The sequence below is a fragment of the Arxiozyma heterogenica genome (assembly GCF_036370985.1).
Source record: "Arxiozyma heterogenica strain weizmannii chromosome Unknown scaffold_30, whole genome shotgun sequence".
Taxonomy (NCBI): domain Eukaryota; kingdom Fungi; phylum Ascomycota; class Saccharomycetes; order Saccharomycetales; family Saccharomycetaceae; genus Arxiozyma; species Arxiozyma heterogenica.
In genome coordinates, this window is record NW_027042683.1 from 195,312 (window position 1) to 220,211 (window position 24,900).

Here is a 24,900-nt window from a genome sequence, read left to right on the forward strand (position 1 = left end):
TAAGTTAAATTAATATGGAACGTAATATTTCTCATTAATCCTTACAAATATTATTAGATGTTCTAACAAAATATAATTATTCGGGTTACTTGACTATTACAGTGGTAGAATCAAAAAAAAACAACATAAGATATAAATGTTCAATATTCGTAATCAGTTGAATCTTATCACATTATACAGATATGATAAGACTATAATTAATAACTATATCAGCGAGTTACTAGGCTCATATGATGCTACTTTGTAACATATAACTTTACTTATTTTAGTATACACTATTCCTTTCCTCATTTTAATTACGCTTCTTATAATGGTAATAATAGGGAAAAGGGTCCTTGAAAGCTCATCTATTTTGGTCATATATAAAAAAATAAAAAAAAAATTATTTCTGACAATACTAGAAAAAATATTATATCCTTGGGTATTGCTTGTTTAGGAGTTGTTAACGGTTTGACAATAAGAGATAATTTATAGATCTATTATAAGTGCCTTTAATGGGGAGAAGGATCTCTTTCTTTTTTATTTTTATCTTTTTGCGAACACTTATCCCTAAAGAAAGAAAACAAAAGGAATAAGAACAATAGAAAAACAATTTACTTATATGAAAATAGTACTGGACTACAGGGATTTATTTTTCCTTTTGCGTTTTTGTGTATTTGTTTATTTATTTATTTCCTTTTTATTTTAACTAGTTATGCTGAAAAAAAAAGAAAGAAAAAAAAAATAACAAAGATTTATTTCGCGTAAGGGTTCTTTACATAGTTTTTTGTTTTTTAATAGATGTTACTGTTTTTCTCTTCCTAAAATAATTAGACAAAAAAAAAGTCTTTTATCGTCTATTTTTTTTGTCTTCTTGAGAAAGATTTTATGATATATTTTTAAATATTTCAAAGTAAAAGCAGTTAGGTTTTCAATACATCAAATGCTTCCTTATTACTTAATTTCTCCTTATACATTAGGTCTGAAGTATATTTTAGAAATTTCTCGAATATATAATCAACATAGAAATTTTGCAATTCACGATTAAAGATGGAGTTTTCTAATTCAGATGGTTCATTGAAGTATATCTCTTTGAATCCACTAAATTGTTCACCAGTTGTGTCTATTGATTAGGTTTGATATATTTTCCTTACAACACTAACAAAGATTGTTCGAAATTTTTCTTGGATAAACCTATCTAATGGAAAAAAAATTAAAAAAAAAAAAAAAAGAAAGAAAAAACAAAAACAAAAACAAAAACAAAAACAAAAAAAGAATATAGTCATACCACACGACACAGTCCCATTATTTCCTAAAATGGAAAGCACTTAGCTCTGGCTTTATTGTTTTTTTTTGTCTCTTCTATTTTTCTCTCAATTATTATTATTATGACAGGACAAGGGACAAGGAGATAGCGGAAAAAAAAAATTATTGTTTTCTACTGAAATTTATATTGTTATGCTACATATATATCCATTGTATGGAACAGGGAACAAAAAAAAAAACTGAACTAGATAAAAAAAATAAAAAAAAAAAAGAAAAGCATTTTACATCGGAGATCATCTATCCATAACAAAGAAAAAAAAAAAGAGCAAGTAACAATTTTTGTTTTTCTTCAATGTTTACCATAGAGTACATAGTATATATATATATATAAAGGCCCTGGACCCTTAAATGATTGTTTAGCATCTTTTCTGTAATTTTGCCAGCTTTAGTAGTTTGTTGGTGTTTTCTTATATATCCTTGAGAAGTCCACCATAGCATAAAGCTTCAATTAACCGTCCAAGATTTCCATCAAAATATCCTCTTCCTTATCTCATCAGTTGATTTTGGATATCATTGAAACATTCTAAATTGGCGTTAGGATCTAATAAAATTGCTTACAATATATATATCATAAATTGTATCAGATTTTCTTAACATGTTGTTTTCTTCTGATTTAAATTTATTCTTTACTATTTTCGTCTGTCTTTCATGTCTATATTTCTCTGCTCATAGTATAGCTATGACTCGCTACAAGAAATCTGTTCCATTTGAAATCAATTAATAAAATAGTTTGGTTTGAAATGTCAATTTGTTCTATTTATTTGGTTTTCCTGAGTCAAGAAATTGCTTTATTTATTTTGTTTATTAATTTTTATGGCATAATTAGACAAATTATGGTTTAACATGTATATGAATATTCACTACAAAAACATGAACTATTACAACTAATATTACTACACTTTATAATAATAATAATTAATTGAATTATGTGCTTCAATGTGCTTTTTTTTTTTCTTCTTCTGTTTATTTAATGTTAAATAAATATGGGAAACAGAGAATTTATTCTAACCGTTTATGTTTAAAGTTTGTCTGTCTTATATATATTCTGTTTTGATATATGATGTATCTATATAGTAATTATAATAAATTGAACTAATGCGTATATTAACAAAGGTTTTTTATGGTTTCTCAAGAAAAATACTAAGTATTATGTGTTTTCATATTAATGAGTATCGCATGCATTTTTTTAATAAAAGATATAAGAAAAAAAGTTCTGCTATGATATATAAAAGAAAGATCATATTACTTATCTGCGTATATGTACATATCTACTAACTATGCTTTTTTTTATTTTATTGCCAGACGTTCTTAAATAATTCATTGTCATCTAATGATACAGTTGAATTATTAGTGTTATTGTAACTATTAACACTAGTAGTGCTGTTACCACTAGTGTTATTTGTTGACATAATATTATTCGCTTGAAATTTAGTATCTCCTAATGATGGCATGGTCATTGAATGCATACCACTGGTTTTCTTTGGTTTAGAATATAATGATAAAATAGATCGTTTCAAATCTGGTCTATCATTTTTTGACATGATATTTCTATTACTATTAGTATTACTAGAGACTATATTTGGTTGCGATTGTGTGCCAATTTGATTCAATTTTAAATATGGGTGGTGGAGATTATTTTGATTAATTAATGTCGATTGAGCACTGGTGTCTTCTTCTACATTACTTTTAATAGAACCATTATTAATGCTAGAAACAAAGGTAGTGGTATGTTCTGAATTTAATAAATCAATATTTGATTTCTTTCCTGTATTTTTGTCGTTATCACTATTATTAGTATCTTTCGTAACTATTTTGTCCAAACCACACCATTTTTTATATTCGTATTTATTTCTGATAAATAAACTTAGCTTGTTCGTATCCATCAACATTTTACTCAATTTGTTTTGCGATTCAGTATCATGACTCAACTTATTCTCATAGTATTCATTAGCCAGATCATTATTTTGCATCTTAATTAACATAGTTAAATGTTCTTCTTTCCAAGTATCTAAATCCACAGATTTTACCTTCGATATATGAGTACCCAAAGATCTATGTATTCCTGCACATTTAATACATATAAACACACCTAAGGACCAGGAGGCCCATCTTGGATGTTGTTGTGTTTTACAATCTGCACATTTAGAGTTTCCTGGATCACGCAATAATGCATTTAATGCCTTTTTAACCTGTATAGATGTCATTATATTCACACATATATCTTGATGTATAGATAGTGGATGAAAAGTTTTGCTACGCTAATAAAAATGTTTACTAGTAGTAAAAATAGTTAAAGTGTACTTTCTTCATAATTAGTTTTGATTTTTTTTTTCTCCTTTCTTGCTTCTTTATTTTCCTATTCTGATTTAAATGTAATAGTTTGATTTTTTTTTTTTCTTATTACTTTTTGCTTTTTCTTTTTGTTCTTTATAATTCAAAAGTGAAAGAAATTTGTTATAAAAAGATAAAAGATGCCCATAGGTATACATACTTGGCTGGTTAATTTGAGGAATTAAACTGATTTAACTAATTTGGGAATTATGCATCAATAGATGAAAAAAAAAACTATGTAAATGTACATAAGAGTATATATATAAGAAGAGACTGAAATAAGATGATTAAAACACAAATATTTGGTCTTGCATCTTGGACACCGGACCACCTTTCTGGAAACCTATGGACATTGCAGTACGTTTTGTAAAAGAGATCATCTTTGGCGGACCACAGATTAATAATTGAACTTTATCCTTTGGTCCAGGTGGAGGTAGATGTGCTTCCATGATTTCACGTGTCACGTATCCAATACCACCTTCCCAATCATCTCTATCAGTCTGTTCAACGAGGTAATAAACATGGAATTGAGTTGGTCTCTTGGAAACCATTAAATCAATTTCATTCTTCAAGAATAAATCTGCTTCAGTGCGACTGCCATATACTAAATAGATTTGTGTCTTATCCTTAACATCATCAAATATCGCTCTCATCACTTGATATATTGGAGTGATTCCTGTACCACCTGCAACCATCCCGATAGCATTCCGGCAATTACGTGTGTAGTCATAAAACCCTTGTGGGCCGGTAATATTAATCCTATCACCAATAGATAATTCACCGAACATACGAGAAACGGTCCCTAACTCATAAGACTTAATCAAAAGATCGAAGTATCCTGGACAATCCTCATCCAGTGAGATCGGGGTATAAGCTCTAACAACCTTTTTGAAACCATCTGGAGACTCGTTATCTGGAACAGTGGTCTTAACAGAGATATGTTGTCCTATTGGTAAACCTAGTACATCATTTTCTTTTGGTAATTCGAATCTGTAAATTGCTGTGTCTTTAGTTAAGACAGTTTTGGTGACCAATGGGAATGATTTATATACACCACTGGCTTCTAATACTTTATTGTAATTTTTATGCTTCATTTCTTTTCTATACAATGGAATGAATGCTAAGATCAATAACAAAGAAGTGGAAATTATACCAACTTCATAGATACCAATATTCAATGCCATTTGAGTATTAATTTGAACCAGATATAGTTATATATATTACCCCAGAATATTATATGAAAAACAGTAATTTAAAGGTGTGAGGGAAAATAGCTTAAGCCCATCAGCGTTTAAAAACTTTATTCATATAATATATCCTTATTTTTTTTCTTTTTTGCTTCTTTATTTTTGTGATTCGATTGTATCCTCATTGTAAATCTAATAATTTTATTTTGTTTCTATTTCAAGATTTCGAAATAACTTTAAAAACAACAAAAAAAACATTCTTTTTTTTTTTTCGCTCCCGAAGTTTCCTCAAGATGATTGGAACAAAATCATCGAGAGAGAGAGAAATGAAGCATGGAAAGAGTTGAATGGCATTATATACAAATAATATTCAAAGATAACGATAGAAGAACAATAAGCAATATTTAGATGGGCGGTGGTTTATCTTTATATGAACCTACATATATATATGTAAAGAGAGTGTGGGTGTGGGTGTGGGTGTTTTATCATGTACTTATTAAATTGAATAGAAGAGTATGAGGAAGATTTACTTACTTATACCATTGTGGTAATGGAATAGTTAAATATGCATTAGTACCATAGCCATACAAATTTTGGATCTCTAATTTTCCACCAAACAATTTCAAATATAATTTACAAAGTGGTAAGCCAAAACCCATTCCAGCTATATTATTATTAGTTGGTTGAATATCACCGAACAGATTAGAATCCTCTTCTGATATGTCACTTTTGTTATCACTACTTTTTCTCTTCCGTATATGTTTGTTATTTAATGTTGTATAAGAGTAGTCAAAGATATGAGGTTCGATAGATGGTTTGATACCACCACCTTGGTCACTTATTTTGACAATTATTTCGTTTGAGTAATCTTTCCTTTCTTTGTATATATTTATATTAATTTGTGAGTTTAGTGGTCCAGATAATTTTTTCAGTTTTATGGAATTCTCGATCGATGCTCTAATTGAGTTTTTCAAGATTTCTGTCATAATATATTCGAATATTATTGGTACCATGGGCACTGTAATATCTTTATTTTTTTGGTTCGTTTCCTCTCTTTCTGCATTGATACTAGTGATAGTTAATTCTGGCAGTAGAGTTGGATCATATTGTAAATGGCACATATCGATAACAAAATCGAAATTATGTTTGATCAGTTTATTCACATTGACTTGCGAATCCAGGATACCTACCTGTTTTTGAAATCCGTCGCCAGAAAGGTTATTATTATTATTTTCTTGTTCCATCAATCTCAAATAATGTGTGGCAATCAGTTTCATTTTGATCCTGATCAACAGATGTTTATTCAAGAACTGTGTGATCAGGGATTCATAATTGATATTATTATTGAATTTGGAGTTATGCTCCAGGACTTCTTGTAGGCCTGTGCTCAGGGTGAGGAGTGTGTCTTCATGGTCGTTTAAGAACTGTTCCATGATCATTCTCATTTTTTCTTGGTCGTATAAGTCGTAGGGGTAGTTGAAGGACAAGAGAGATTGCAGAGTCTTTAGATACAAGGAGTGTGTTAATTCGATCTTTGGGTTCAGTAGGACGATATAGGGGATCTTTTGGATGAGATCCAATTGCTGACATGTCATTACTAATAGCATGTTCATGTATTGGATGTTCATTATATATTTTTGGTTGGGAGAGAATTTGTTATTTGTTGCTGGGATATATTTCATTAGAAAGTCGTAATCCAATCTTGGTAATGGTCTCTTAGACATATCTTGTATCAGGGATTCGATATTTGATCTAATTCTATAGTATGATTCAAATCCAATCCGTGAGAGGATTGTGCTACTATTAGCATTGCCGGTGTTGTTATATTTCACAGAAGATAATGAAGATAAACGATTCTTTAGTTTGATTATATGTAAACGTTTAACATTGTACAATATAATTGATGATGGTAAAAACATTTTATCTGAGAATATTCTCTTTGTAATAGACGACATTGTACATACACAGGCAGGTGTTTTTTTTTTTTTGCTTCTCATAGTCATTAGAACAGATATATATACCAATAATAATAATAATAATAATAATAATAATAGAACCAAGATATCAATACAAACCTATACATATCCGTAACAATATATCATCTACTGTATCATCGTTGCAGGTTTGTACACACCCATGCACCACAGAGGTGAGTATTTTGCGTGGTGTCCTGATGCAAAAGAGTTTTTCACCTTTCAGCAGAAAAAACGGCCTCTCGTTTCTGAGCAGCAGTCACGTGCCCCACAGGCAGTTGTCTCTTCTTTTTGAAAAAGAAAGAAAGAAAGAAAAAAGTGTGGTGTGGTGTGGTGTACTGATTTTGATATTCAATGAAGAGGCAAAGCAAAAGAAAATAAAAAAAAGGAAAGGGAAAAGGAGAAGGAAAACGTTTCTTTTGATTTGGTTTGGTTTGTTCTCTCCTCTCTCCTTTTTTTATTTTCCTTTTTTTTTTTTATCTTCACTATGCAAGGCTCTCTTGTTCGATTGAATTGATTGATTCTTTGATCGATCTGTCTTAGCTTTTACTTCTTTCTAGTCTGTGTATGTTTGCCTGCTTCCTTTCTTGTTTCCTTACTGGACATATGTATGTGTATCTTTGTTTGTTTAAACAAGGACTAAAATAAAATAAAATAAAAACCAAAATTGAAATTATATTTAAATTAAAATTAAAATTAAAACTAAGTAAAACAAATAACAACAATCTAGAAAATGTCAAATTTTAACTCATTCGCTAGTAGTTGGACCAAGAAACTAGAAGAAATTTCCTCCACAGTATCTCAAAAGACCCAAGAATTGTCAACCAATCTACCATCTTTTGCACAATCCACCCAGAGATTGGTTCAAGAAAAGTTCGGTCAGGTCACCGACATATCCCAACTACCACAGGAATATCTGGAACTAGAGAAGAAAATCGATACTCTGAAATTGATTAACGAACATTTCTTAAAGATTACTTCCATCTACGAAAACGAATCCTATGATTATCCTAAATTCATCAAGGACTCAGTCAACGACTTGTCTAAAACAATCTCCTCCAAGATCGTCGACTTGTCTCACGCAACTTCTACCACGGAGGCCCAAAACATCCTCTTGTCTCCTGGTCCAGTCAAAGACCCAATGACTTTGAACTATGCTCTAAGCAAAGTTGCCCTCACCTCAAGCGAGTTGATTAACCAATCCTCTGCCAACCTTTCCCCACAGGAGACTCAAACCTCTTCCATCCTATTGGATTTCTCTAATTTACAGACCCAAATTGCTCAAGCAAGGATACAACAGGACACGCTAATCAAAACTAAATTCAACAAAAGATTAAGAGAATCCTTGAAACAGGATATTGAGAGAGCAAATAGAGCAAGAAAGGAGGTTACCAACAAAAGATTACAATACGATGTGGCAAGAACTAAATTGATGAATGCTAAACCAGAAAAGGAAGCTTCCCTAAGGGTACAGATGGAATCCTTAGAAGACCAATTTGCTCAAGTCACCGAACATGCTACTATCGTCATGCAAGAAGTGTTGGCCAATTCAGAGTTTTTATTTGATTTACAATCTTTGGTTAATGCACAATTATCATATTTCGAAATGTCTACTAACTTATTGAAAAACTTTGTTAAAAATACTAATTTCCCAGAAGTCAATCCTTCTTCTCATTTTCCTCCTTCTTCTTCTTCTTCTTCAAATGAAAATACAACGGCTACTGAAACTGCTGAAGCTACTGCTGTCGACACCAATCCAATTGAATTAGATGATAATGATGAAGAATTGGATAATTAGACTATAAAAAAAATCAGATCATATAAATAAATATATATATATATATATATATCAGCAAGTAAATACGTAGAGATAATTTAATTTAGCTACTTAAATCTTAGTATCTGTGGCTAACAGAGATCAATAAATTTGTGTACCTTTTTTTTTTCTTTTATCCTTTTCTATATATTTTTTCTTTTTCTTTTTCTTTTTTGTTTTGTTTTTGTTTTTGTTTTTGTTTTATTACTACTTTAACTTTTATATATATTACAAACATAGACAGGTGTATAAAATAGGCAAGAGTTGTTTAAAGAAACAAACAAAACAAGAGTATATATATGTATATATTTATATATTTATATTTATATATTTATATACATATTTGTTTATTTCTTTATTTCAGTTATGGATTTCAATGAACAGGTATTAGAAAGAGATGCACAACGTTATGTCGTGTTGGTCTTAAATTTTTTCATCACATTTTTACAAACTTTGATACCTCTAGTGATAAAATTTAGTTCCAGTTACCCAAGGTTGTTCTTATATTCGACTATAGTGGTCATGCTATACATAACTTGGTCCTTTTTGACAAATTTGGCTAAACTGATTAAAAGGTTGTTTTATCTATACATAATTCTGTTTGTCATCACCATTCATCTTCGTGGATGGGAACAATTTTTTATTTATGATCTACCATTGGTCTATAGTCAATGCAGGGACGGACTTTACTTGTTTTCACAATCGGATGAATATAACTTATTGAAATCTCATACTCAGTATTTGGGCAAGCAGATTTATAATCGTTTATTCCAATAAATAATTCAAAAACTCATACGAATGTGCAAATATATATATGTATACATAAATATATGTACAGATGCATAGAATGTATTAAAACGTTTCTCTTCCTTCTCTTTCTTCTCTTTTTTTGTTTTATGGTTTATTTTGTTAATTCTAATAACGTAGTGACACTCGTTGAGATCAAATCAATCGACCGATAAGTTGCTTTAGTTTTTTTTTTTTTTTCATTTTTTATCTTTTTCTCTCTTTTCTCCTTTCCCCACCTTCCCTTCCTCTTCGCCTTTCCCCACCTTCCCTTCCTCTTCGCTTAATTTGCATCTTTCCACTTCTTTGATATAAACCATACTATGAAGTTAAAAAAATCGACAATCTTTATAACTTGATCTTTAATGAATACAATTATACATGTATGTATATATAATATGTATATGCATATGTGTGTGTGTTCTCGGTTTTTTTCTTTTTTTCTTTTTTTGGGTGGAGAGGTTTACTCAATCTACTCAAGTAGGAGACAGTAATACACTCTAAATTTAACGTTTGCTTTGCATGCTATGATGAAACTTTGGGTTAAAAAATTGGCTGTATTGGCGACGATTTTGGCAATCTTAAGTAATATTTTCATTTTCACATATCCTTCTATACATCCAACAAGTTGTTCCTGGAAATGTCCCAACAACCCAAGCGATACCCACAGTGGACCAAATCTTGCTGTCAATGAATTATCTCTATGGGATAAATCCATCTTTTATTTTAGAAGATACATCAATGATATTTTGGAACAATTCAGTAATTCCAATGCTACAGATACTAATGGTTCAAATAATAGTGATCAAATCCATCTTCTAGCGTTTGGTGATCCACAGATAAAAGGCATTTGGAAAAATACTCCATACAGAACAAGATTAGATATCTTTGGTAACGATTTCTATTTAGGCCATATCTATTCGATGATGCAGAAAAGATTGAATCCAAGTCATGTTGCAGTATTAGGTGATCTTTTTTCATCCCAATGGATCCCTGATGACGAATTTTTTAATAGGACCAGAAGATATATGACTAGAATATTTAATAGGAATTCCCCAAATTTAACAGAGATTCAATCTCAGAACCACGACAACATCGGTTTATATCAGGCTAATTGGAAGCTTTGGGGGGATCAGTTTGAATTGTTAAATAAGACCCAAAATTTTGAATTCGGTTACAATGATGTTTATTCATGGGACCCCGAAAACGAAGATTTTTTGTTTATTAATGTTACTGGAAACCATGATACAGGTTATTCAGGTGATGTCACATACCAACATTTGACTAGGTTTCAACAATTCTTTGGTAAAGATAACTATTGGATTGAATACAATAATAATGAGAAAAACAATGAAAAGACATGGAGACTAGTTGTGTTGAATGATTTGCTTCTTGAAGGACCAGCTTTACAATCAGAGTTTGTTGATTACACATGGGAATTCCTTTATCAGTTATTTGAAAGAAAATTTAATGGCAGCACTGTCCTATTAACACACATTCCATTTTACAAAAAGGAAGGATTATGTTACGATGGTCCAGAGTTTAGATACTATCCAAATGGATTCGAAAGAGAACCTTATAAATCTGGATTGTTAAGATCTCAAAATCACATCAGTGAAGAAACTACAAATAGAGTATTAAATTTGATTTTTAACAGTGATAAACCAGGAATTATCCTAGTAGGTCATGATCACGTTGGTTGTGAAGTTACATATAACAAAAATTCAAGCACTGGTAAGTGGGTTGCTACAAAATACCCCCTTTCTTCTGATGAATCCTTTAATTATCATGTTAAAGAAGTTACAGTAAGGTCCATGATGGGTGAATTTGATGGTAATACTGGGTTATTAACTGGTCAATTTAATTATGTAAAGAAACAATGGGAATGGACATTTTCTTTGTGTCCCTTTGCTGTTCAACATTTTTGGTGGTGTTCAAAAGTATCTGCACTTTTAGCTGGATTTTTATGGTCTTTGTATTTAGTATTATAAAAGAATCTATTAGCATAATGTTTCTATTCTCAAAAATTAATTTGAATATCACTATAGAACGTACATACATATATTTACCTATATCTTCTATTAACATTAATATATATGTGTTTTTCGTGGAATTAACAGATATTTTTACGGTTGTTGAAAAGGAAAGGTAATGATGGTGATTCATGATTACTATATATTAAATAAATCAATATATAACAGCAAATAAAAAAAATGACAAATAAATAAAACATAAAAAGATTTATATCTAATAATAATAATAATAATAATATAAAACATTAAATGAAACAATTATTCATACTAATCAACGTGTATTTCATTATTAGTGATAACGTCTTTTTCTTTTCTTTTTTTTAAGGGAGGGGGATTACATTACATTGAAATAGTATAACAAAAGCACAAAAAGTGACATTAACCTTTAAAAGTTACAACATAATATTTCAGGCATCCAGTGTGACTCTCCCCTGTTTTAGTTGTTGAAGTAGTTGTTGTCCATGACTTAAAGTATTTGGAGATGCAGAACTTATGGATGATGTATTAGAACTAGATGATTTTGTAGAGATATTGTTATGAGTGTTATCAATGGACTCGTCATTATGTTTATTGTTATCATTGATATTATTACTATCTATTTTGGTTTTTAAATCTTCAGACGTTAAACCATTCAATTGTGATGTTTCATACTTTTTAGTTTCTGGGTATTTCAAATTTGCATAATCTAATCTAAAATTGATTTTATCAATTACTGACCAATCAGTCAATTTGAAAATCTTATAATCGGCAATTTCAAATAGTTTACTTTGCAATTTTATATCACTTTGTCTCAAAAACCACATGGTTTCATCATTCCCAATTTTCCAGTTCTTTTCTCGAAGTAACTCAAATGCAATATTTTTTTCAACTGGTAAAATAGAAAAGTAATAATGGTAAAATAATGTAAACATTTCCAGTCCTCTAAATTTATCTAATATTTTATCAAATTCTGTTTCATCTTTTATACTCGCACGAATAACATCCCATTGTTGTGCAGATCTAAATGCATCTAAGGGATTTGGTGGGTTAACACCTAATGGAATGTCATAAAATCTAGGTATTCTGCACACGTCAATACTATGTCTGTAACCACCAAGCTTTCCATCATTAGGAAACAATTTATTCTTAGTGATTTCGTATTCCATTATAATTTCATTAATACCATTGGGTAGCGTCAATAAACCACAATCGTTACTAAAACTATTGGACAATTGTATACGTTTATTTTCTTTTGCTTGTATTTCATCCAAAGTTTCAGGTAAACACAGAGGTTCCTGTAATAATTCATCATCATCATTTATGAAGTCGTAGAATGAATCAGTGTCAGATTCAGTTTCAGAAACTTCTTTCTTTGTAACTAAATCAGTCTCATCAGATTTCTTTTCTTTTGATATCTTGTCATTATTTGTATTAATAGCATATTGTTCACTGTTAGCAAGGTTATCACTCTGACTTACGGTTTCTACCTTGGATTTATTTATTTGATCAAGGGTTGCGGACTGACCTTTTTGGAACTGCTGATTGGTTTGATTCACAGTTGTAGCCCCTAAAGTAGGTATAGTGGCAGTGGAACTAGTTGATGATGTCTTCAGAACAGATTTATTTGTATTTATGGATGTCAATGATTCTAATTGCCCAATTTTATTTAATGGAACGTTTGTAGTGACACTTTTATTATGTATTGATACAGGAGTTCCCACTCTTGGTGTTGTACTACCTAGTGGAAGTTGAGTGGATTCATTTAATTTGATTTTATTCTGCTGTGAAGATGATACTAATGATTGCTTAATTGTGTTCTTTTGCTTTTCATCATCCTTCTTTAAACTTTGCGCAGCTGCGGTAGACCATTTCATGTCTCCTACTGGTTTTGCTGGAATTGTGGCAGGTTTTAAGATAGTGGATCCAGTAACACCATTTGCCCCTTGGTGAATATGTGTGTGCACTGCATTGATAGAAGTATCATTTGATGTGTTATTATCATTCATTGTGTTCGGGCTTTTATTTGTTGTTTTTTTTGTTAACGGTGACGATGTAGCTAAAATAGACGTGTTATTAATACTGGTAGATATGCTAATCTTCTCATCACTACCATTAGTTTTGCTTGCTTTTTGAGTTGGAGTAGTATCTCGTATATCTTCATGTGGTACAGGATTTGGTGATTTTGTGCTCATCTTTACCGTAAGAGTCGGACCTTGCGATAAAGATTCTGCTGCTGCATTTTTGGCGGCCAATTTAGCAGCTTTCTTGGCTTCTCTTTCCAGTTTTCTAAGCTCCTTCTTTGATAACTTAGACGTATCTATTAGTTTACTACTATTCTCACTATTATTTATAGCGGTGCTACTACCACTACTACCAGAAATACCATTAGCAGTACCATCATAGGCTCTTTTATTATCTTCTGATAGTTGGTTTGAAAAATACTGAGACACTTCATGAGCAATGGCCTCATTTGATTGTAAATCAAGGTCATCATATATTGTTTCATCTTCTATAAAACCATCATCTTGATTATTTTCTACAAAATAATTAATATCATCTTTTATGTTAATAACTTGTTGCGGGCTTAATTCTTCGTTGGCAACAAGACGTAATGCCAATTCCATTTGTTGTTGATGCCATCTGTACCTTAGTTGTAAATCTTTGAGATTTTGAATCTTTTCTTCATTAAGTTGAGAAAATGTTTTCTTTTTCTTATTCAACGCTTGTAATCTATCAATTTCTACATCAAGCAGTTCATATTGTCTATCTAATTCGTCAATTGATCGTGAAAGATAATTTTCAGTCTCCAGCCTTTCCTTTGATTCAGGGTCCAAAGTTTCTGCTCTTTTCAGACTAATATTTGAGTATGCTTTCTCCTTTGATGCCTTTTCAACAGCTTTATATTTTTCCATGGCTATTTCTACTCGTCTTCTGTGTTCCAGTAGAGTATCCTTATCTTTAATATCAGGCGAACTTTGCCATGATTTGATTTGTTCTCTTAATCTTTGCAATTTCTTGACTTCTCTTTTCAAATCAGATTCTAATTTGTCCTTCTGGGAAGGATTATTTGTACAACTTTCATGTCTTTCATAATATGTGTCAAATACATCCAGACCTTCATTAATTTTTTTAAAAACTTTGTCTACTTCTTGTTGTAATTTTCTATGTGCCATGACTTATAGTTTACAGAAATTATCTTTCCACTTAAATTGATTTAATTTATTCCGAAATAAATAAATAAAAAGCTGTTAATAAATAGATTAGAGGATAATATATATATATGTATATGTATATTCCACTTGGTGGTTAAAAAGGAGTTTTAACAGCTTTCAATTCGTTGATATATTCTAGTAGATATGAGGAAATTCTTTTTCTATCATATACACTCCTATACTATGTCTTCTTTAATCACTTGAAATGTTAACTCAATTAGCTATTGACAAAAATTAGATATTTCAAGTTTTAAAGGTGTGTAGATAATTTCGTTTAGATAGTATGTATGTGGTTAGCGTTAAATGTATTTTAATGCTTTTAGAATATTTTACAAAGTTCTATCTTCTGGTTCTAATCTTTCTTCTTTCTTCGCCATCATCATCTTTCATCGTTTCTCTTAGTGAAATTTTTTTGTTATCTTTTTTTTTCTCGTATTTTGCTTTGCTAGTCTCAGGGTATGTATGGGTGTTACGAAGAAGGGAGAGAAGGAAACAAAAAAAAAAAAGAAACGTGGAGTTGGCGGATTTAAAGCGGACTTTACGAGGGTGTGTGGGTGTACATAGGTTTGTCGGATTTTGGATATCGCCCAGAAACCCGGATATTCCGCATCGAAATCCGCAAGATATTCCGTCATTCCTGCACTCTGATCTTCTTCAAGAGAATTCTAACGAAAAAGTTTCGAAGTAAATTTTTTCTTAGTCTATTTTTCCTCCATTAAAAATTACAAATAGAATGCCATGAACAAAAAGAAATAAAAAAAAAAAAAAAAAAGAAAGAAAGAAAAAAGAAAAGAAAAAGTCATCGAGCAATTTTTATTTTGTAGATGTGAGAATTAAAAGTTAGAAAGCGTTTTCTTGCTTTAGTTGATGTCAAAGTTATTCAATATTAATAGATAAATGTACTTAAAGAGGAACAAAAAATTAAATAAAAAAACAGTTACTTCTATTATAATATTTTGAAGCAAGAAAAGATTCAATTTACTGAGAATTTTATTATATATTTTGAGTGTGAGGAAGGGAGGGTATAATTAAACGAAGATCATTAAAAAACATATATCAAAAATCTATATTTATTTAAATTAATATAGATACCGATATATTATCAAGTTAGCATATAATAGTGTGATAATATATATATATATATATATATATATATATTAGGACCCTTTTTTATATTTTATCTTATTTTATTTTTGATTGCGGTTTTTATATTTATTGATCTCTATTGGGTTCTGTCATATTATTTATATCCTATATTGAAATATTATTTTTCATATCATTAATTTATTATTTCTTTTATTATTATTGAGATTTTGATAACTACTCCCAGAAAGATAATGTTGTCTGTTGAGCAAAGATATAATATTTGTCTTATGGCCGAAAGACATCCAAAATGGACTCAATTAGAATTGGCTCAATGGGCATATGAAGCTTTCCAGTTATCTAATATTCCGTCTCAAGGTACTATCTCAAGGTTACTGGCTAAAAAGTTGACTTATATGAATGCTAAAGAACACGAAAAGGATGCAAATCGATTAAGAAAACCCAATAATGTATTAGTACGTCGTATTTTACAAGAATGGATCTCTCAAAGTATATGGAATGGTATACCTATCACTTCTCCTATTATTCAAGACACTGCCCAAGCAGTGTGGCATCGTATTCCTGCAAACCAAAGAGAAGGCAATGGTTCCTTCTCTTATAAATGGATTTCCAATTTTCTTTCAAGGATGGATTTTAATATCTCTGATTTAGATGAAGAATTGCCAAAGACCCCCAAGATTTGGACTTTTGAAGAAAGGGAGCAACTGAAACAATTATTTTCTAACGTTAGACCAAAGGATCTTTTCACTTTAGATGAAACTTTTTTAGCATACAATCTACCGTTAGATTATGCACAATATGAAATGTCGCATATTCAAAGAAGAATAGAAGTGGCTACAGTAATGCTCTGTTCTAATCTAGACGGATCTGAAAAATTGAAACCTTTAGTCGTTGGCAAATATAATTCGTATAGAAGTTTTAGAAACTACTTCCCCGATGATCCAAGTAACCCTGTACAATTGTCCCAATTAGGTGAAAAGATGGCAAATAAATTTGAAATATCTTATCACAGTAATAGAAAAGCTTGGCTGACAAGTAATCTGTTTTATAATTGGCTGGCCAGATGGGATAAAAGACTGGTGGCAGATAACAGAAAGATTTATGTGGTACTTGATGATTCATGTTCTCATAGGATTGTTAATTTAAACTTGAAAAATATTACATTATTTTATACTTCATCAAATTCAAGATTTTTACCATTCAATTGGGGTGTACTAGATGAATTTAAGACAAGGTACAGAATACAACAATATCAGGCGTTGATTGAGTTACAAAGAAAAATTGAAAATAAACTTGGTAGGAAATATTATATTAGTTTTGAGCAAAGTCAATTGACGATGTCAAATGCATTTAAGTTTATCAAAAGAGCTTGGGATTCTATTCCTGCTAATGCAATAAAGGCGAACTGGAAAAGTTCGGGTTTAGTTCCACCCGAAATGCTTCCCTTAACACAACATATATCTATGGCTTTCAGGAAAAACGAAATCTTGGAAGCACATTTAAATGCTTTGTGTCGAGAATATCATTGTCAAAAACAATGGGAGTATGATATGTTATTAGATTTAAATATAGAAAATAAGAATACAAATTTCTTAAGTACAGAGGAACTTGTAGAAAGTGCCATAGTCGATGAACTGGAACCTGAAAATGAATATTATTCAGAAAGCGCTCTTTCGAGTACATCTACATCTCAGATTGGTATAGATGAACTAATTAACAGAATACCTGGAAATATGGTAGGAGATTATAAAGATGGAATTGTCAATGAATTAACCAACATACCACCATTGCATAGTGACCATCAACTTCAGCAAAGTTCAATGAATGCTACAGCAAAAAATTCAAATATGGATCATTTTACTAGAGATCCAAGTCAATTATATCTGTTGGCTACTCCTCGTGTTGATTCAGGAATTCAGTCTGATACAAGCAGGTATCTGTTAGGGAGGGATAACAGTACTATAGACCAAAATACAGTTACTAATTCTGTTGATAATGGTTTGGATAATAATATAAATGGATATTTTGCAGGATTAAATCAAGGCATCAATAATAGTCGTAGCGATAATAACAGTAATAATCTTTTTAATGTCAGTACTTTAATTGATAAACCAAGTTTGTTCTTTAATGGTAACCTAGACTTAGACTTACAAGATCTGGGTGTTGATATTGCTGGGGCTGACTATTTCGATGAGCTTTTTTCTACTTCATTTGATGTAATAAACAATAATGGAAGTAATACTCAAAGTAATGTAACACTTCCAAACTCTACAGAAGCAGTGAATGAGGCTACATTACCATGTAATATAAGAAATGGTACACCTCCGCCACCTACTATCTCAAACTTGTATTCTAATCCAAATATAGGTATGGAAAAAGCGCATGTCAAGAATAATCATCAAAATTTATTAAATAATATTCAATCTCATAATAATAATATTTTATCACAAGGAAATTCAAATTTCGAACAAAATGGTTTGAATAATTTAATCTCAAATAGATCAAATACTGACATACCTTTAACTTTTCCTAGTTTTAATCATATGTCTAATCATTTTCAAAATCATAATTTTTCTCCAGATATGTTGCAAACCAACATTGATATTGCTAAATCACTTGGTAATATTATAAAACACTCAGAAAATAATGAAATATCTCTTTCAAGAAGTACCATGAATGAAATTCGTTCTAACTATATGACCTTATTGAAAATGATTAAAAGAACCAGACAACAACTATATAAGTCTAAACTAAGAACAAGGCAAAATCACCTCGACAATGTTTTGTCTGCTACAACTGAGGTTTCGAATCTTTTACCAACCAATGAAAATGATAAAGTATCATTAGATAATAATTTGAGAAATACTACTCCATTTTTTTAGTCATTATAAATTTCATATTATTATATATATTGCATATGTATTAAATACTTTACTTAATACAAAATTATTTTTTGTCATTTCACAATCATTTAATATGTATTTCCATCTATAGTTTTTGTTTTTATTCAACTATACGTATCAGAATCAATTGGTCTTTATTAGGTGAAGTATGTAGAAAAACACTTTTTATTTCTTCTAATTTAAGATAAGACTCTATTACAGGTGAATATTGTGGAAAGTAACTGTAATATAATATATTTATATGGTAGTTTAATGTGTGGAACTAATTTTGTAATATATATATTATATATATAAAGAATTATAATGCTTTCTTTCAAATAATAGATCATTAATCTTCCTCAACATCAAAATATTTACCCTTTGCACTTAACTTCAAATATTCTTTAGCAGCATGTAAAGAATCATCAGTTACAAGTTGGAGTATATTGTGAATAACTTCTAAACTCAATGCTTTACTATTCAAAGTTCCATCAATTGCTATTTTGATATCTGATATGCATAAAGTATCAGCAATACCTGTTATTACACTATTGTATCTTCTACCCAAAATATCAGGATATTTTAATAATAATTGGATATATTCAGGTTTGTCAATGGTATAAGTGATCATAAAGTCCCATAATTCTTCGTCTTTCCAACTGATAACATAGTCAATAGCCATTTGTGGATCATTTAACTCATCTACAATAATTTTAAGTGCTTTTTTCGCCTCTCCAATTCTCCCCCATAAGTATATTAATTCATTGTATAATCCTTCAGTAGATTTGCAAAGCTCAATTGCTTTATTTATATCATAATGTCTTCTTTCTTTCAAAAATGGAAGTAATTTTGTTTTGTCGCAAGCTATATATAAGTCAATTATTTCATTTTCATGAGAGCTCATAATTCGAGAATCTTTCTCTAATAAAGTTTCCATCACAATTAAAAGTACTTTATTCAGATTAGCAGTATTTTGGTTTTTAAACATTGATATTATATCGTCTAATGGGATATATTTTGAGGCAACTACAGCTAATTCAATTGATTTTTGGAATATTCTTTGAATTGTGTCTCTAGTCAAAGATGAGATATTGGAAGGATCTTCATCATAAACCAGTAAAACTATATCTATAAATGAACCAATAAACTCGGGAATTAATTGTGGATGTTCTAATAACAAATCAATTGTTCTTTTGTCTTTCTGTAAAAGCATGTGTTTAATAGCTTTTGAATATTTCTTTGTTATCACATACAGATAAATAAGTTGATCTCTATAAGCCTTGACTTCTGTGTTATTTAAAGATTCCTTTATTAATTTTTCTAATTTCTCTTCTAAAGCATTGCATGAAAATATCTTAATATCCCAATTATGAAGTAATCTTGAAAATTCCTCAAAATTTTTCTTGGATAATAAATAATCTAAAATGGTATCAAATATTAAAGGATCGAAATTATAGTCTTGTGGAATATTATCAATTAGATCAGAGCTAATCTCTTGTGAGTTTAATGCCTTAAATATTAATGTTTGCCATTGTTCTTTGATAAACTCTTTGTGCAATGCATTATCTCTATTGGTATTTTTACTAATATTTTTTTCTGCTGTCATAAAAATTTTGAACATATTCGATCCTAAAGTATCCCATTTATTTAATTGAATTTCTTGAAGCAAATAATTTATACCGATATCTAGTCTATCCTTGAAACTTATGGTGGGGATATATTGTGCAATATCCCACGCCTTTAACAATTCATTATGTTTTAGAAACCATTCAAAATGATCCATTAAAGATAGTTCCTGAATACAGATGCAATCAGTGGTACTTATCAGATAATATTTGGGAGTTGAATCATTGGATATGAAACTAGTTAAAATATAATCATTAATTGATAATTTTTCATAATTTTTAACAATTACTTCGTCATTATTGATCTCTTCGCTTGATATTATATCAAAGATACGTAATTCAGGGATACCAGATTTTAACTGTAATTCATGGTTATTATCCTTCCATTTATCATAGCCTAAACAGATAATTTGATCGTCTTTAAAGGAGCAAATACCGGCAATTATCATTTCTACAGTGAAATAATGTTCTAATTCAACTTGACAATCTGGAACCCCTCTAAGACTAGATGCAGCACTTGAGAGTATTGAACCTATATGAGTAAAATCCTGATTTGACTTTTGATTAAGTGACACTTTTAGTGACCAAACATTACAGCCCCAACCGATTATAATTCTGTCACTTTCCGGGAAGTCAACATGAGGTATAAATAGATCAGGTCTTGAAATATCATTGTTCCAATCATTATTACTTTTGTTTACAGACTGCGGATACCCTATATTCAATAATTTGGATTTGGTAATACTATCAACAAATGAAATACCATCGTCATTAAACCAAAAAATAATATTACCTAATTTGTATATACCCAAGATAGAACCTTTACCTTTTGATAATGTTATATCGGATCTATTACCTAACCAATTCCTTTGTGAAAGAATGACTTCACCAGCCATACCACCAGATATAAATTTTTGATTGGATTTGTAATCATTATCTAATATGATTGAATGGACAGGTCTTTTAAAATCAAAGGCAGTCAATTGTGATGGATTATCCAAAGAACCTATTATTACGGTTCCATCCATTGAAGCAGTAGCAAAATTGATATTATCACAATATATGGATAGAATTGAAGATCTGTGACATTTCAATGTTTGAATTGATTTAAAATCAGTAGTTGTTATATGCAATATACCAGAATGGGTACCAAAGAGAAACACAGTGTCTGTAAATTTACAAGAAGATACACTATCTCTAGCAAAGAAACTTTTCGGCAATTTTGAAGTAATACGAGTATATTTCAACGTCGGTGGGTATTCTTCTTCTTCTGAATTTTCTGAATCCTCTGAATCTTCTTCTGTGTCTCTGGACTTATCACTATCTATGTTTATTTCATTTGTTTCAGTGAATATTTGACGATTCTCACTTTCTTTCTTATTAATGTCTGCACTGTAACTATTTATTGCAATATCTGTATTTATCTCGTTGAATTTGTGACTTTCTAATGCGTTATTCAATGATACTTTTAAACTAGAGTCCTTAGAAGTTATTTTTTCGTCCAAATTAGTAACTAAATTGTTTTCTGTCATCTATCAACTCATTCAGAAATACATATATGGTTATAATAATATGATCTTTTGAGAGCAATGGGTAATAAAAAGGTAAAACACTACCGATAATCAAGCATTATTATCAAATCCACATTCACATATTATACAAGGTTATTTAACATAGTTTACACTAACTGTTGCAGTTGGAGATTATTATAGTATGAGAGATTTTTAGGGTTTTTAACGCATATGGTTGATTAGGGTTTCCCGTCACTCCAAAAGAGGAAATTTGCTAAATGCATAAAATATCCAATCCAAAGTACCTTTTCATATCCAAATATCTAAGGAAATAGATGGATATACGTGTAGCGGTGACTGTGTTACGAAGATTGTGGGAGACTAACCATTTTAAAACTGTTCTGGAGGTTAATGTCAATATCCATGTATTGGTTCAATTACAAGTGTAGATATTGAGGTGACATTTAATGAGCGAGTGTGTGTGAATATAAAATAGATGATAAATTGTGTATAGAAGATTAGAGAAAGAAAGAAAGAAATAGACAAGGATAGAATAAAACATGGCAAGAGCTAGAAGAGGTATTTTACTTCAGTGTGATCCATCAATAAAGGCACTTATTGTACAGATTGACTTTGAGAGACACGATATTATACTAGAAGAGTTGGATGATACTCATCTACTGGTTGATCCATCAAAAGTAGAATTCGTTAAGTCTGAATTAAATCGTTTATTATCAAAGAATATATATAATCCGATGGAGGAAGAAGAAAATATGTAATATTTACAATGGATATATGTACATATATATATATATAAAGGGGAATAGAATAAAGGTAGTTAATAAATAATTAATATGCGTAGGATTTGTTTTGTTTGTTTGTTTTTAAATTTATATTTTAATATAGTAAGGCATTGTCAATACATAGTTAATCATTTACTTATCTGATTTCTTAACTCTTTTCTAACTTTCTCCTTCTCTGCTTCAAGATCGATATTGAATTCTTCTACTAACCGTTTCTCTAATTTTAAACGTTTTTCTAGTTTTTCTTTTTTCATTCTAGCTAACTCAGCTTTAATTTCATATGGTTCTTTTGGTATTTTGTTTAAACTCTCTGGATCTGGCCAAAACCCAGGAACATTTAATTTACGATCAGTATCTGTACCAATATAGTACATCACAGCAATTGGAGCTAATAGACAAAAAGAAAATCTGAATACTTCCAACTGTGCTCTTGTGTATTTAAATGGTAATCTAAATCTCATTTTTGGTTGTTATCTGTTGTTGCTTTCACTGAAAAAAATAAATGATTTATCTATTAGTTCTATTGACTTTATCTCTTTCGTGTGTAATTGCACCTACTAAAACAAGACTATTTTTTTTTTGTTTTTAGATATTCTCTTGATATACTAAGGATTCAATGGTTAATATTATGTCAAAATTATCTAAAGTAGTTATGGTACTGGCTATGGTTTACATTCACATGTATATATATGTACATACATATATTTGTATGTTTGAAGGGGGATAGCGTTTTCAATTTTATAATAAAAGAAGGAAAAGAAAAGGAAAATTGACGGATATTACCGGAATTTCCATTACAAGAAAAAAACAGAAAGGAAAAATTAAAAGAAGTTACTGAAAAAAATAACAACACAGGATTATGTGAAATGAATAGAGTAGGGCCGTTAGGTAGAGAATATGGCTATAATATTATTACTTTATATTATCATTTGTGAGGTAGTTTAAGGCGTAACAAAGAGTTTACTATCCTTTATAGAATATGAATTATATTATTATCATTGCTAGTAGAAGACAGACAAATATATATATATCTGCATGTAGATTAGTTTAGGAGGTGTTTTTATGTGATTGAAAAAAAAAGCAAAAAAGTTATATTTAATGTATAAATAGTATTCAATTTATTTAACTTATAAATTTTAAATAACCATAAGTATCTCTCCTCATTGAGCTATTAATTTTTTTATTTATTACTATCATTACTTGTTAGTTATATTTTTTCTCTTTGAAATTGTTACTTAGTTCAATATTAGAGTTATATATTTTACTGGGAAGAAGGCAAAAGTATGAACAATTATAATGATTTACTGAACATATCAGAATTGTTTGATAAGCTGATTACATTCAATAAGGGTATAAATAAATATGTGTTGGATGAAACCATATCCTCGTTTTTGTATTATCTTTTCCCAAGAGATCTTTTTATTAGAGCCTTGTCTCTTCTAGAGTCTAATGATATGTTTATATATGTATTGGAGAAAGATATCAGGGGAGAAAATAAGAGTCTTACTTGTACAGACAATAATAATAATGATAATAATGATAACGATATCCAAAATAAATTAATTGAAAATTTTTATAGACATTCTTTGCATGAATTAAGCTTCTTATTCAGATTAATAGTTAAAAATCAAATTGAATTTATACATGATAATAATACAAATAAGAAAAGCAACAGTATTAATAATAATAATAATAATAATAATACGCATGAATCTTTGATATATGTAGATATTTTACATTGGTCATGTTCTTGTGACGAATATTCTTCAGAACTTTTAAAACAGATGGACTACAAGGAAAACTTCGAGGAAGAGGACGACGTGGATATAGTTCCAAGTAGCATAAAGGATTATCTATTAATTGAAATAGATGATTTAGAAAAATTTTCAACAGACAGATTTTGTCAATTGGATTCATTCAGTCTTTCGAAGCAAAGATATTTTAAATATAATAAAGTGATGTGTCCTCATTTATTAGCATATGCCATTCTATTAACATCCAATGAAAATGTCTTAAAATTTTTCATTCAACAAGAAAGGACCGTATATTTATTATCCATTAATAATATTAATGAATGGCTAAAATTGCATATTAATATAATTATATAGTAAAACAATATAGTTTCTTTAAAAGAATATAAGGTATTATAAATTAATTGATTGATTAATTATTAATAAAAATATAAACAATAAACAAAGTTGTTTAATAATATATATTATTAAAAAAAAAAGAAAGTATTGAAACTATAAAATAGTTAGAATTATAAAATAGTAAAGCATAACTAAATAGAAAAAAGCGATAGTAAAAAAATAAAAAAAAAGTGACAGGAACAAAAGACGTTAATTTAAAGATA

General features: G+C 29.7%; 13 protein-coding genes across 13 annotated transcripts; 7 read left to right on the top strand and 6 right to left on the bottom strand.

Moving 5' to 3' along the window:
* Positions 1–1,900: 1,900 nt before the first annotated feature.
* On the top strand, positions 1,901–2,026 carry PWA37_003665 (uncharacterized protein; the record flags this gene model as incomplete). Its single annotated transcript, XM_064860187.1, has 1 exon — positions 1,901–2,026. One exon carries the CDS (start codon positions 1,901–1,903, stop codon positions 2,024–2,026), a length of 126 nt encoding a protein of 41 aa, XP_064712848.1.
* Positions 2,027–2,597: 571 nt separating this feature from the next.
* On the bottom strand, positions 2,598–3,509 carry AGE2 (GTPase-activating protein AGE2; the record flags this gene model as incomplete). The annotated part of the gene is made up of 1 exon (XM_064860188.1): positions 2,598–3,509. One exon carries the CDS (start codon positions 3,507–3,509, stop codon positions 2,598–2,600), a length of 912 nt encoding a protein of 303 aa, XP_064712849.1.
* A 414-nt stretch (positions 3,510–3,923) lies between these two features.
* On the bottom strand, positions 3,924–4,820 carry CBR1 (cytochrome-b5 reductase; the record flags this gene model as incomplete). The annotated part of the gene is made up of 1 exon (XM_064860189.1): positions 3,924–4,820. One exon carries the CDS (start codon positions 4,818–4,820, stop codon positions 3,924–3,926), a length of 897 nt encoding a protein of 298 aa, XP_064712850.1.
* Positions 4,821–5,353: 533 nt separating this feature from the next.
* On the bottom strand, positions 5,354–6,826 carry PKP1 (protein kinase PKP1; the record flags this gene model as incomplete). Its single annotated transcript, XM_064860190.1, has 1 exon — positions 5,354–6,826. The coding sequence occupies one exon, from the start codon at positions 6,824–6,826 to the stop codon at positions 5,354–5,356; it is 1,473 nt and encodes a 490-aa protein (XP_064712851.1).
* Positions 6,827–7,529: 703 nt separating this feature from the next.
* Positions 7,530–8,594, top strand: GVP36 (Gvp36p; the record flags this gene model as incomplete). The annotated part of the gene is made up of 1 exon (XM_064860191.1): positions 7,530–8,594. The coding sequence occupies one exon, from the start codon at positions 7,530–7,532 to the stop codon at positions 8,592–8,594; it is 1,065 nt and encodes a 354-aa protein (XP_064712852.1).
* Positions 8,595–8,978: 384 nt separating this feature from the next.
* Positions 8,979–9,389, top strand: APQ12 (Apq12p; the record flags this gene model as incomplete). The annotated part of the gene is made up of 1 exon (XM_064860192.1): positions 8,979–9,389. The coding sequence occupies one exon, from the start codon at positions 8,979–8,981 to the stop codon at positions 9,387–9,389; it is 411 nt and encodes a 136-aa protein (XP_064712853.1).
* A 536-nt stretch (positions 9,390–9,925) lies between these two features.
* TED1 (Ted1p) lies at positions 9,926–11,389 on the top strand (the record flags this gene model as incomplete). The annotated part of the gene is made up of 1 exon (XM_064860193.1): positions 9,926–11,389. The coding sequence occupies one exon, from the start codon at positions 9,926–9,928 to the stop codon at positions 11,387–11,389; it is 1,464 nt and encodes a 487-aa protein (XP_064712854.1).
* A 449-nt stretch (positions 11,390–11,838) lies between these two features.
* NOT3 (CCR4-NOT core subunit NOT3) lies at positions 11,839–14,583 on the bottom strand (the record flags this gene model as incomplete). Its single annotated transcript, XM_064860194.1, has 1 exon — positions 11,839–14,583. One exon carries the CDS (start codon positions 14,581–14,583, stop codon positions 11,839–11,841), a length of 2,745 nt encoding a protein of 914 aa, XP_064712855.1.
* A 1,376-nt stretch (positions 14,584–15,959) lies between these two features.
* PDC2 (Pdc2p) lies at positions 15,960–18,608 on the top strand (the record flags this gene model as incomplete). The annotated part of the gene is made up of 1 exon (XM_064860195.1): positions 15,960–18,608. The coding sequence occupies one exon, from the start codon at positions 15,960–15,962 to the stop codon at positions 18,606–18,608; it is 2,649 nt and encodes an 882-aa protein (XP_064712856.1).
* A 349-nt stretch (positions 18,609–18,957) lies between these two features.
* VPS41 (Vps41p) lies at positions 18,958–21,765 on the bottom strand (the record flags this gene model as incomplete). The annotated part of the gene is made up of 1 exon (XM_064860196.1): positions 18,958–21,765. One exon carries the CDS (start codon positions 21,763–21,765, stop codon positions 18,958–18,960), a length of 2,808 nt encoding a protein of 935 aa, XP_064712857.1.
* Positions 21,766–22,304: 539 nt separating this feature from the next.
* TFB5 (TFIIH complex subunit TFB5) lies at positions 22,305–22,523 on the top strand (the record flags this gene model as incomplete). The annotated part of the gene is made up of 1 exon (XM_064860197.1): positions 22,305–22,523. The coding sequence occupies one exon, from the start codon at positions 22,305–22,307 to the stop codon at positions 22,521–22,523; it is 219 nt and encodes a 72-aa protein (XP_064712858.1).
* Positions 22,524–22,675: 152 nt separating this feature from the next.
* On the bottom strand, positions 22,676–23,008 carry PET100 (Pet100p; the record flags this gene model as incomplete). The annotated part of the gene is made up of 1 exon (XM_064860198.1): positions 22,676–23,008. One exon carries the CDS (start codon positions 23,006–23,008, stop codon positions 22,676–22,678), a length of 333 nt encoding a protein of 110 aa, XP_064712859.1.
* Positions 23,009–23,830: 822 nt separating this feature from the next.
* SHU2 (Shu2p) lies at positions 23,831–24,655 on the top strand (the record flags this gene model as incomplete). Its single annotated transcript, XM_064860199.1, has 1 exon — positions 23,831–24,655. The coding sequence occupies one exon, from the start codon at positions 23,831–23,833 to the stop codon at positions 24,653–24,655; it is 825 nt and encodes a 274-aa protein (XP_064712860.1).
* Between the last annotated feature and the right edge of the window lie 245 nt (positions 24,656–24,900).